Here is a 12,079-nt window from a genome sequence, read left to right as displayed (position 1 = left end):
AAATAATGAAAGCTCTTCCATTTCCTTCGCTCGTGTTAGCAGGAATATACTCGGTGCTTGGGCCAGTTGTTAATTACATCTACCACAGCTAGCAGAGAGCACCAGAATACAAAGGACAGACATCATAGGTCCTCGCACAGGGTAGTATGCTGTCTTTTGGATAGAATAGTGGAGTGGAGAGTTGAAGCAGGTTACCTTGGAAGGGAGCTAACTGGCTTTGGCTCCGCTTGGTCACGTGGATATGATGCTGATTTGCCCGGGTTCACATCTGGAACCAGGAATAGAGAGTACCCTCTGCTGAAGGGGTGTTGTTGCCTTGTTGTCAGGACACGGTTTAGTCTTGGGGTTGTTAGGGAGCCTTGGCTGTTTGGCTTCCCAGATGACAATGGTGGCACAGATGCAAGCATCTTTTCCAGGGTAACTGACCCTTCTGGCCCAGAGGCTCTGTCACTGCAGTGTGCTCTATCTTGGAGCTGTCCCGGAAAAGCAGTGGGGTGCTCTAGCTAATGCAGAATGCAGTAGCTTGTCTTTTGAGTGGAGTGCTTGTTTGTGTAAGCTCTGTGCCTTGTCCCAGGTACTGGCTGCCTGTTTCTAGGTGCAGGTCTTTGATCCATAAAGCTTGCAGTGGTCTAGGATACACTTCCTAGCAACCCCACCCATAAGTCATGTCAATTACAAGCCACCCTTGCCATTTGGTTCAGGATGGGCAGCAAGACTTTCTCATGCAGGATACGGTGTCGGACTCTTCTGGCTGAAGCCCTAGATCATTGCAGGTGCAGAGGGCAGATATTTCTGCACTCCACCCCTTTCATGAATTTAGTGCTTCCATGTAACGAGGCTCCCATGTGCAAAGGACCATTCAGGGCCATCTTTAAAACAGTAACTCCTCCTTCCCTTGCTAAGCTTGTACTGGGCAGAGCCTCAGGGAGGGCTCGGTTAACCTCCCCTTTGCTCAAGCAGTCAGCTGGCTTCCAGTTATGTCTCGTGGAGTAAATCCCGCTAACTGGATTCTGAGTTAAATGATATTAAGAGATTTACACATTGGACTCCAAGGGCAGCCTGTGGTGACACAGCAACCACCAGTTAAGTGCAGCACGAAAAAACCCAGGAGCAAAAGCAAAATCCCAAATAGACAAGCGAGCTGCTCCTATTCTACAGTCAATTTACTGGAGTTTTTAACAAGTAAACCTTCAGTTCACCCTATATTCACCAAGCATGCTTGTCTGTGTGCTGTCTCTGGTGGTTCTGTACCTGCAACTCCGTGTCTCTCCCACCTGCACTCAACTGCTCCCTTTTGGGATGGTGACATTGCTGGCTGTGTTTGTTCTAAATCTACACCCTGAAAGCTCACTTGCAAACTCTTTTGTGGTGCAGGGAGGCTGAAAAGACCAAACTGCTCGTAGTAGCACAGAAGCAAAAGGTTGTGGAGAAGGAGGCGGAGACTGAGAGGAAGAAGGCTCTCATAGGTATGTTGAAGAGTCATTGACACACAAGTATGCCAAGGACTAGTATCTTCAGATTTCATCTGAACATGGACAGAACATCCCAGCCAAGCCCTTTGGACAGTCTGCTGTCCCTAGCCAAGCAGGAACAGGCTAGGTCGCTAGTCAGGTGGGAGACATCCAGGATAAATCGTGCAGCTGATGATTCAGTAGATGAGGCTCCTCCCTCTGAATCAGCACTGACTCCCTCACTGGGGACAGCAGATCTCTGAGCACCTCATCACAAGGCCGCATTGCACCCTGCAGCAGTTGGTGGCTACCAGTTTTTGTGGTGATGCTGCTTCTGACCATTCAGTGATGCAGTGGGGCCTGTAATTGCCCAGTGGGCACATGGTGCAGAAGCACATTATGCTATGAAGCTGTGTGTTTTAACTTCGGCAGTTTTATTCTCTCTTGTCATGTCAACAGTTTGTGTTGTGCTGACCCCAGTCCCCCATGTGGTGTTAGGGATGCTGTGCTGATGGAGGGGTCGTCTTTCAGAGGGGTTTTAAAGCCTACTCCTGGGGGTCATGGCCCTTTTGGAAAGGAATGGAGAGCAGCCCCAGTGGTCCTGTCCAACTCTCTAGTTCAGGGAGCACATGCCACTTCCATGAATTCCCCCTTGTAAAGTGCTACATTGTGGTGCAGGATAGGGGCTTAGAAGTTCACTAGAGTTCTCAACATCCCTCCCTTGGAAGCTGCTTAGAACTTAGAGATGTTCCTTTTGAAGAGAAATTCTTAGTAGTTTGGCTTCTACCCAAGATGTGTGCATCACATCACTAAACAGTTTGTTTTCAGTATATTGTAAGGGCATTCAGGATGGAGCTGCATACTGCACTGGGGACACTTGTAAGCCAGATCAGTCCTGTGGACTGGAATCACAAGCTGTCCTGGTGAAAGTGGCTGAGCTCTGCAGGCTGATTGTCTCCACACCAAGGAAGTTTGTAGGGCATAATTTACTGGTAGCACCACCTGTGTGAAAGGTGGCTGAGTTACTGCAGTGCTAGAACCCATCACTGTTGTGTTTCCTGATCGTGCCACCCAGCTGTAACTGTTAATTTTTGAAGCACCTTGAGGGGATGGAAGAAGTGAGCTGTAGGGATAGCCTGGTACTGAGCCTCTTATCAGCAATAATATCCAGTGCAGTCCATTCAAAACTATTGTCCACATGCTGTGGCCACAGGTGCTTGAGCGAGCATTGTCTGAGCTGCAGTTTGTAATTGCAGAAGCTGAGAAGGTGGCTGAGGTGGCCAAGATTCATTATCGACAGAAGGTTATGGAGAAGGAAACAGAGAAGAGAATTTCTGAGATTGAAGGTAACTGGAGCTTGAGTAGTGACATTTCTCCTCTCTTCTTTCTCTCTTCGCGCCCCCTCCCCCTGCCCCGCTAGCTGTTAGCACAAGGTCTCCCAGAGGCACCCTCCCCGCACCTCCAGTAACTATGGGTGGAGGAGAAACCCGGGGATCCACGGTGCTATCACAATGCAAATAATAAACCTCACACAACTGTAGCTCTTAACTGAGGGTAAATTCTCCCTGAGTGTTTTCCACCAGCTCTTCAGTGCCTGCACATGTGTGTTGCTCAGCCTGGCTGTGACCAGGCACAGCCAGTGATCTCCTTACATCACAGTCCCAGAGGGCTTGTAGTAATGTTGCTATTTCAGTTCTAATGCTCTTTTCTATTTGACTTTCTCTTGCTGTTAGATGCTGTTTTGCTAGCAAGAGAGAGAACAAAAGCTGATGCAGAATATTACACGGCTCAGAAAATGGCTGACTCTAACAAGGTATGGGGAGTGCTTTTGGAACAAAGTGACCCAAAACGTAGACTTGCTTAGTCTCTTCACTCCACTGAGGAAGGGGAGGGCTCCAAATGGCAAGTGATATGGGAATGTTTAATTTATCTGATATCAATCCAGTTTTCTGGCGCAGGGATTTAAATGTCGACCACAAACCCCTGTTGCTGGGTGAGAGGGAACCTGTGGGGATAAATCCAGTGATGTCTGCATGAGAATGTTGCCTCTTATGGGATCTGCTCTCTCACTCTGTATAGCTGAAACTCACGCCAGCGTATCTGGAGCTGAAGAAGTATCAGGCCATTGCTGCCAACAGCAAGCTGTATTTTGGTAACAGCATCCCCAGCATGTTTTTGGATTCCTGCACCTTCAAACACGTGGCTATGAGGACCGTGCCAGAAGCCAGCCTCCTTTCAAAGGAGGATCCTGCACTCTCTGGGGGAAGCCACCTCAAAAAACCAGAGAGCACAGGCTGATGCAAGAGGTGGAAACGCTTCAGCAAGCTCTGGAGGAAGCGGCTGCGTCGTGCAGACCAGTGTCCTCCCTGGTGTGCTACAGGGGCGCTGTCTGCTCTCTGCCATGCCCCAGTGAGGCGGACGCAGCACACGCAGCCTCTTTCTACACAGATATGACAATTGGATTGATTTCTTTAAGCAACAACTGTGTTGAGGGCTCTGCCTTTCCCTTTTCTCACTCCCTGTTTGAGCTGGTGCTTCCGAATGAGGGACAATCCTGTACTTAAACCTGCCTATACTGGAATATTAAAGGACAGAAGCCAGGGAGCCTTCTGCAGGAGGTGCAGTTGTTTAGAAGGCCTGTGTTCTGCATTACCTTTGTGGAAGGAGGTTTGGCCTAGGGGCCCTCGAGGGCGCTGGGTGAGTGGGATGGAAAGCGTGGTTGTTTTGCTGCCCACGCCCTGAGGCTGGACTGACTCGTTAACCTCCCTCATGCTGCTCTGAGGCCTGTCGCTCATCTAGATGTAAACTTAATTTCTTCTTGTAAAATGCTACCGACTTCCATCTGCATTGTGCCTCACTGTGCACACCTGCTCAGCTCCTTAGATGCCAGAGGTCCTGCTAGGATGGGCTTGGTGGCAAGTAGATTTTTTTTTTAAATAGGAACCATATAGTTCTAATCCTTTCTGTAGATAGCAACACTAACTGCTTTGAACTTGGCACTAGTCTATAATGGTAATGCTGTGCTACCTGGGATACCTGTCTCCTTAGCTGCCCTACGTGCAATGAAGATCATGTTCTGCTCTTTGGTGCTGTATGGCTCTGTCTCCTCCCCTCCAAAGATGCGGACTGAGGAGCAGGCAGCATATGGTGCCAGGTACTGAGGGCAAGGGGACAGACTTGTGAAACCTGCCCTGACCACAGATGCCTCTGCCAGGCCCCCCCAGCCTCCTTTCAGTTAGCTTTGCCTCCTTGCCCTGGGAGGGCTGCTGCCTCTCTGCATCTGGCAGACAAAGGGAGGAGAGCAAGTGCAGATGGAGGACGTAGGAATCAGCGCTCCCAGATCTGGGTCAAAGTAGTCTCCCTTCCCCCGCCACGCCATGCCACGCCACGCACGAGGGACTCAGTTGGCTGTCTTGCTGCCCACCTCTCCAGTGCTGGGGTGGCCCAGTGTTCGTTCTGCCTCCAAGCAGGGAATGGGCTCAGCCTGCTGCTTCAGCTCAGTCTTGCTCCACCACTTCTGCAGCTCTGCCCCAGTGTGTCGGGATCAGGCTGCTGAGCTCCTGTGGTGGGAGGTCTGCAGAAGCAGCTCCCGATTGGAGTCATTTAATGTGGGGGTATTCTGTTTTTGAATGAAGTATTGTCGCTTCCCCAGAGAGCAGGCGCTCAGTGTGAACAGCTCCCGTTGCCCAACCCATTGCCTGTTAGCATTTTTGACCATCCGTAATGTCCTCAACTGAGTGGCGCTGCTGCTTGGGATGCTTCCCTGCTCGTGGCACAGGAAGGAAGCCCCCCTCTGCTGTCTGTCCCTTGACCCACTATCCTAGGGTGGGGGGAATTCCTACAGGAGCTGTGTTTGGTGTAGTCTCCTCCCCTCCTCTCCAATGGTAGGGCCACTGTTCAGGTGGTATTTCACATACTGTTGTGTAGATGCTCCCTTTTAAGTCCTGGGGTGGGGTTTAGATCACTGGGATTGGTTCCAGAATGTCTTGCCTCCCATCTGGCCCTGACCCCCACTCTGCTAAGGTGGGAAAAGAGCAGCCTCATCCACCAGAATTGGAGTCTATGTGCTCATCCCACCCTCCGGCTCCACGGGCTGCACTAGCCCACTCGGCCCTGTGGGTGCTTCTTGGAAACGCTGAGCACCTGCATTTTGCCCTGCAGTTGGTGTTGCAGGGAGTGTGGAGCTGGGGCTGGACTGGGGGCTTGTCTGGGGAACGTGCTCTGTATTTTTTCCTGAATGCTAATAATTTACCTTGTTCTCTGAAGTATTCAGTTCAAGGTTTAAAAACCTGAACCTGCCTTAGCACCTGCTGATGCGCTCACTCAGGAGGCCAGGGCTCTCACCGGGACTGGCCCACACACACTGATTTTTGTGCCGATTTTAACTATTTTACTCAGGGGGTTCCCTGGTTGAAATAGTTAAATGAGTGTGAGCCCTCGTGTGCGTGCTGTTGCACTGCTGTGAAGGTTCCTCTTCCTCTGCAGGACTAGCAATACGGCCCCAACCTCTTTTGTCCGGGTATAATTGTGGCCATGCTCAGGCAGCTGGCCTGCTCTGTCTTACTGTCAGTGGGCTACAATTTGTGTGTGGACCGGGCCTGAGGCTTGCAGCTTTGCTTCTGCCATTTCTGTTCCTCGTGTCTGTAGATCTCATGTGGCCAAATGGCTGTTCTCTCCTAAACATTGCGCCTGTGCTGCCCTTCCTTGGGGAGTCCTTGTGCTGCCTCGCTCCCCTGGGGGACAGAATGCCCCCTTTCTACTTTGCAGCATGAGCCCTGTGGTTCTTACTGGAGCTATTGTTCTCAACCCACTGCCCCTTCTGCAGCATTTCTGCCTTTACTGTGTTCAGCCAGAGTGCAGCGTATCTCTTGGAGGAGGTGTCCCAGCATGAATACAGTGTGCTTTACAGACCTGTTGCTCTGCATCCACTTTGCTGTTGGCTGTTCGGGGTGCACATTTAGTTGCTGCAGCCAGAGTATTCTCTTGTCCAGATACTTTCAAGCTAGTGCCCATAGGAAGGGAAGGCCCTGTGACTCCCTGTGCATTGGGCTGTCAGCATTTGTTTGCCAGTCTCTTAGAGCCCCACTAAGGTGGGAACCAAGGAACAATTAGCCACCTGAGGATTAAAATGCCATGCAGCCTCCTGGAGCCAGGCAGCAGCAGAGATGGCACTTCTTGATTGGGAGTTTGTGCACTCCTGCAGCTTCTGGGGTGAGGACAGACGAACCTTACCCTAGTGCCATTGCCTCCTTGCCCCACTGTGATAAGGTGGGAGAAGAGCAGGCTCATCCACCAGAACTGGAGTCTACATGCTCATGGCTCCATGCTGAGCTGAATGGCACAGTCCTACTGACAGCCCCCTGGTGGTTCCACCATCTCGTGGAGAGAAGCCAGGCATTGCCAAGCAGCCTGTGGCCCCATGGACTTGTCAGAGTTTGAAGTAGCAGCCTCTGAATCTGCATCCTGGCCAGGGAGAACTCACCTGCTCTGTGGTTGAAGGTCTGCTAGGTGAGATGGGCCTGAGCCCTCTGCTGTAATGACCTGCAGCCACAGCACACTGGGTGGCTCTGGCTCTTTGCTCTGCCAAGACTGCTGGCTAGCAGGAAGTTAGACTGGTTGACATCTGTGCCTCTGTCCCCAGGGAATTAGTCTCTGTACCTCCCATTTCCCCATGCTGCTAAGCACCAAGCTATTAGCTGATGTGTGTCAGTCCTCCAGCCATATGCCAAGTACCTGCTTTCAAGGTCTCTGTGCTCTAGTCCAAGTTCTGAGCTGTCCAGTTGCCTGGCTGTGGGCTACACCAGTCTGCATTCCTGGGAGGGCCTGCACTGCAGCAGGAGAGCATGGTCACAAGTACAAACTATGACTGAAAAAGCATCAGCTCCAGCTGTTTGAAAGTCTGCTATAAGCAGGGTTCTGTGCCCACCAGCGGTCTCACTGACTGAGGATGAGTGGGAGCTTAGTGTCTAAGGGATGCCTGAGGGGTCGGGAATGGGGACAAGCCCTGTACTCTCTCGGGTGCCTGGGTGTACAAGACCTATGTATTGCTGTAAGAGCAGACCACTCCTCCAGCTCCAGGAGGCAGGCAACAGCACACAAAACTGCAATGGCTGGCTCTACAGCCAGTGGGTGATGCTAGATTCAGGGTGCATACAGAAAACAGCTCCTTCTCTGCAAGAGTGGAGGTGCTCCTTGGGCAGTAATGATCCTCCCAAACTTCTGTTCACTTGTGGCCTCAGTCTGCTGCCAAGGAGGGTGCTGCAGGCTGGACTTGGCCTGTACAGCTTGGTGTTAGATGTGCTCTTTATCTGGCTTGGAATATATATGTCAGATGCTCACTCTCCCTTGCTTGGTGTGATTTGCTTTTTGTACATTTCTCTTTAAGGAGTGCTTGAGGATGTTCCTAAGGGTTCACAGTCCTTTGGCAATATTTGATCAGTGCTTCCTGCACTAGACAGAAATCGCCTGTTTTCCTAACCAACATTTTAGGGTTCACATTCTGATCACTTTTACCTACTCTAAAATACTGTCCATGACATGCTGGTCATAAGTGAGACAGTTGGTTTGATCAGTGTGGGTCACTTGTGCATTAGTTTGAATTCTCACAAGGCTCATGGTCTGGAATTTACCTGTTTGAAAATGAATTTAGAAGTGTCCATGTTTTGAGATAGCAAACAACTTTGCCTCCACAAACTGCTGGATTGTGTCTGAGGGTGGGGGGGGCCTTGGGGCCTGGACAAGTTTCTATGGAATTTACTTTTTTAAAAATTCATTTATATGGCAAAATGTTAAATTTTTTGGATAAGAATAAAATTATTTTGATACCATGTATTTGGTGGCTACCTTGCCCTCATCCTGCCTGCCTGCATTGGGACTAGGCTGCCTCTTACTAGGTCTCCACCAGATTCATGTGAAGGCAGGCAACTGTAGTCCCACCTTCTGCAAACTCAGGGGAGGACCCAGCCCAGTATAAACAGATCAACCACCTCCATTTCCTGTCCTGTCTAGGTTTCCCTACTGGAAATACTCCAAGTGTCTTGGAGGGTACACAGAACCTGTATAGCCTAACACCTACCTTCAGCCCCTGCTCTCCTGCTGCAGCTAGAGGCTGTTGTGGGGGCTCTACTGTTTAGGGCTCTAAAGCAAGATCTGCTCATGGTTGGGGGCTGAGGTTCTCAGAGGGAAAGATTTCCCAAGCCCAGGGCTTCTCCAGACCTAGCACTCACCACTGATGGGATCCAGGAGGGTGGCCAGATGGAGAATCATTATCTGCCATGCAGTCACAGAGCTGTTACACATGCATCCATCCTCCCACAGCTCCAGGGCAATGTGCCCTGTACATGCACCAGGGCAAGGAGACAGACCCCCTAACCCATTGTCCCTGGGCTTTCTTGCATCAAATTGGAGTAACATAACCCTGCTCCACAGCAACGGTGGCCAGCATGGGGCCCTCCTTGTCACTGGTGTCAAGGTAACAAGGCTGCCAGGAGCTTAGCCTCTCCTGTCTCCTTGGGTCAGGGGAACTGCAAAAGGGGTTTAGGAGAGCAGCCTCAATCCCTTCCCTCCTGTTCAGGCCAAGTCCATTTTATGGCTGATGAAAAACCAAACTTGTTTTGTTCAGGACAGCAGAGGGCCACATCCATTGATGGGTGCAGAGATGTACTATCTGCACTGTTTTCTCACTGCTGAAAAATGGAGCAGCAATACTGCATTCAACAAAGACATTTAGGCTCCCCTGCCTTCCATAGAAACCAGATGAAGTTAGAAGCTTAAATATCTGTGTATTGAAGGGAGAGATGCAACCTTCCTCCTGTGAGCACAGGCCAACCCTGGGCTGCTGGACAAGTGAAGAATCTGCTCCGTTGCAGGTGGGTTCAGAGCAGCAGCTTTCCTCTAACTGTCAGTAACCAATGGAGGGGAGAGCCATTGTATGAGCTGACTTACCTCTGCATGGTAGCTGCTGCTGCTGCTAAAGTGCTAAGCAACTCTGTGTGTGGATACCCTCTCCTGCCCTGTGGCCCCCATGAAGTCAGGGTTGGGCCCCAGGACAGCAGTCCTCTAAAGTACAATGTGAGTTTAGACTAAAGCCCTCAGACCATGATCGAGACAAAGACTAGGGGCTGGATCTGTGCCCCAAGCTCTCCAAAGACGCATACAGGGCTGCAAGGGATCAGGAGAGTCTTACCTCCTTCCCTTAGCAGTCACTGTTCAACCCTTCCCCCAGCCAGCATCTAGAAACCCTGCACCAAGCTGGCCTGCAGCTTTGACTCTTACCAATGCCTTTGATTCAACTCATATCAAACTGAGCAGCATCAGATTTAACACCACAGTGAGTGAAAAGGTCACATTAAAGGTTATAAATTATCATGATTAAAAAAAAACAACCCATCTGTGACTTGCCCTTCAGACAGACCATAACTCAGACAATAATTTAAATGATAAAATACATTGGCTGCCAACAGAATAACCCAACACCAGCTGACTGTGATGTGCTCTGGGTGAGTAGGGCTGTTTGCTGAGCGCAGCATGTATTACTGTGGCATCAAGTTACTGCAGTAGATTCTGGGGTCCTGGCTGCTACCTGCCAGGCACCATACAGCACTGGCTCCTGCATTGGCAGTAGCTGGTCATGCCTACGCACTGCACAGCCAGCAGCTTTGGAAATCTGTGCTGGGGAGACAGCGGCTACTGCTTGCCCAAACCCAGGAACATCCCAAACGCCAGCTCCAGCCAGGAGTCCCAGTTCATCCTGACATGCTTTGGAAGGGCTGGAAAGTGCCATACGAGGGTCTGTGCTGCGGATAGTAGGAGCTGACACTTGAGACATTGAGGGAATTGGGCTGGCAGCTTGTCACAGTTGTTTTGCCTATAAGGAGAGGCCCTATGGAGGGCTGGGGAGCCAGCCCAGGCTCCTGGATGTGTCACTGTTAGCAAAACCATTTGGCTGGACTCAGGCACTAGGGGCAGGGCAAAAACAGTCTCTGAACATGCTAAGGTTCCAGCTGTTACCTAAGAGGCCATTGCTGGAATGGCCTTCCACAACCCCGGCCTGACTGCCGAATTGGATCACCCGCAGGGGCGGGGCACATTTGCTATGTCCAGCACCTGAAAGCAACAACATAATTCCAGGCGGCAGCATGGGGGGGATGCAGTGGGCAGAGATTACAGCTGCCAGCTTGCAATGCTGGGGTTAGTCCCCTCGATCTAGCTGACACGGTCCATGCTAGGATGGGTGGTCTTGGCAGTGCGTTGCCATGACACAATGATCTGCTGGGCTCATTGGGACAGATCATGCATGGCATGGAAATAGGAACGGTCCCCTGAGCTGCTCCCCCCACCCCCCCATGCCTGCATGGGGAGGGGGGGCTCTGCAGTGAGAGAAGTGTCCCTCATTTGTACTTTTGGGGAGGCCTTGCCCTTTCACTAGTAAAAACCTGAGAACGTTTCCCTACATCTGCTGGTGTGAGCCCCCCCCAGCCTCCAAGCAGCCATTGCTGGCCAGCCCTGCTGTATTGTGCAGCCACAGCATCTGTGTTAAGGCACAGCTGAGTCAAGCATTTCATGTAAACACTCAAGACCTTGAAGGAAGACTCTGCTAAGCGAGTCGAGTACCATTAAGCAAGAAGCAGAAATGCTCAATCATTCTAGAGAAACGCTGGAGCCAGCCACGCCTTGCTGTCCCAGCCGCCACAGTCTGGGTCATCTCCGTGAAGCTGGAGGCTTCAGTGCCACCTTCAAGGAAGCAGCCTGCTGGAAAACAGAAAGAGAGGAGCCATGAGAGGGGCTGGGTCCTGGGACGCTGCTAAAGCCACCCTGGCAGTGACTGAATGACCGTGGCACACTGGCGCAGCCCAGTGCCCTCACTGGCACAGGAAGGGGAGGAACAGCTCAATCACTATAAAACAAAACAAAGCTGACTAGCCTGCTACTCAGCTAGTGAGGGAGCAGGGCATGATAGCCACCTAAACAGGGAGCCTAGCCAGGCAAAGGGAACCCCCCCACAGCCCCACTGGGTAACACAACAGCCAATCTGATCACAGACACACAGAGCTGGGCTCACCTGGGGCTGACTGGATTGACACATCAGGGCAGTAGGTTTGGCAGGCGGGATAGGCAGAGCTGACAATTTGGTCCCATCCATGCTACAGCCATTCAGCTTATCTGCCTTACGCTGGCAAGAGCAAGACAAAAAGCATTCCTTTAATGGCCATTTCAGCTGCAAAAACTGGCAGCTGTTCATGATAGCCACCTAAGCAGGGAGCCTAGTCAGGCAAAGGTAACCCCGCCTAGCCCCACTGGGTAACACAACAGCCAATCTGATCGCAGACACACAAGAGCTGGGCTCACCTGGGGCTGACTGGATTGACACATCAGGGCAGTGGGTTTGGCAGGCGGGATAGGCAGAGCTGACAATTTGGTCCCATCCATACTACAGCCATTCAGCTTATCTGCCTTACACTGGCAAGAGCAAGATGAAAAGCATTCCTTTAATGTACAACGTTATAAATCTTTTGGGATCAGCGTCCATTTCAGCTGCAAAAACTGGCAGCTGTTCTCCCAGAAACTGCTATCAGAATAGGAGAATGGGAAAGAAAAGAAATGAGACCCCCCCCCCACCCCAGTAAGCC

General features: G+C 51.2%; 2 protein-coding genes across 7 annotated transcripts in view; one reads left to right on the top strand and one right to left on the bottom strand.

The window, feature by feature from the left end:
- Positions 1 to 8,252, top strand: part of ERLIN1 (ER lipid raft associated 1) — a 56,979-nt gene extending 48,727 nt beyond the window's left edge. For 4 of the 5 annotated variants that reach the window (XM_077821012.1, XM_077821009.1, XM_077821011.1 and 1 more), the window contains 4 exons: positions 1,375 to 1,466; positions 2,708 to 2,797; positions 3,185 to 3,264; positions 3,531 to 8,252. In XM_077821012.1, coding sequence (XP_077677138.1) covers positions 1,375 to 1,466; positions 2,708 to 2,797; positions 3,185 to 3,264; positions 3,531 to 3,749 — 481 coding nt within the window. In that variant the 3' untranslated portion in view covers positions 3,750 to 8,252. Of the gene's footprint in view, positions 1 to 1,374; positions 1,467 to 2,707; positions 2,798 to 3,184; positions 3,265 to 3,530 lie in introns of those variants that run through there. The other variant, XR_013346569.1, reaches the window with a different exon arrangement.
- A 1,554-nt stretch (positions 8,253 to 9,806) lies between these two features.
- Positions 9,807 to 12,079, bottom strand: part of ADAM8 (ADAM metallopeptidase domain 8) — a 97,385-nt gene continuing 95,112 nt past the window's right edge. The window contains exons 24-26 of one of the 2 annotated variants that reach the window (XM_077821199.1): positions 11,799 to 11,909; positions 11,512 to 11,622; positions 9,807 to 11,201 (exon numbers count right to left, since the gene is read on the bottom strand). In XM_077821199.1, coding sequence (XP_077677325.1) covers positions 11,151 to 11,201; positions 11,512 to 11,622; positions 11,799 to 11,909 — 273 coding nt within the window. In that variant the 3' untranslated portion in view covers positions 9,807 to 11,150. The remainder of the gene's footprint in view (positions 11,202 to 11,511; positions 11,623 to 11,798; positions 11,910 to 12,079) is intronic. The other variant, XM_077821200.1, reaches the window with a different exon arrangement.

The sequence above is a fragment of the Eretmochelys imbricata genome, chromosome 7, assembly GCF_965152235.1.
Source record: "Eretmochelys imbricata isolate rEreImb1 chromosome 7, rEreImb1.hap1, whole genome shotgun sequence".
Classification (NCBI taxonomy): domain Eukaryota; kingdom Metazoa; phylum Chordata; order Testudines; family Cheloniidae; genus Eretmochelys; species Eretmochelys imbricata.
The sequence above is the reverse complement of the archived record's forward strand: the minus strand, read 5'-3'. Positions and strand labels throughout refer to the sequence as shown.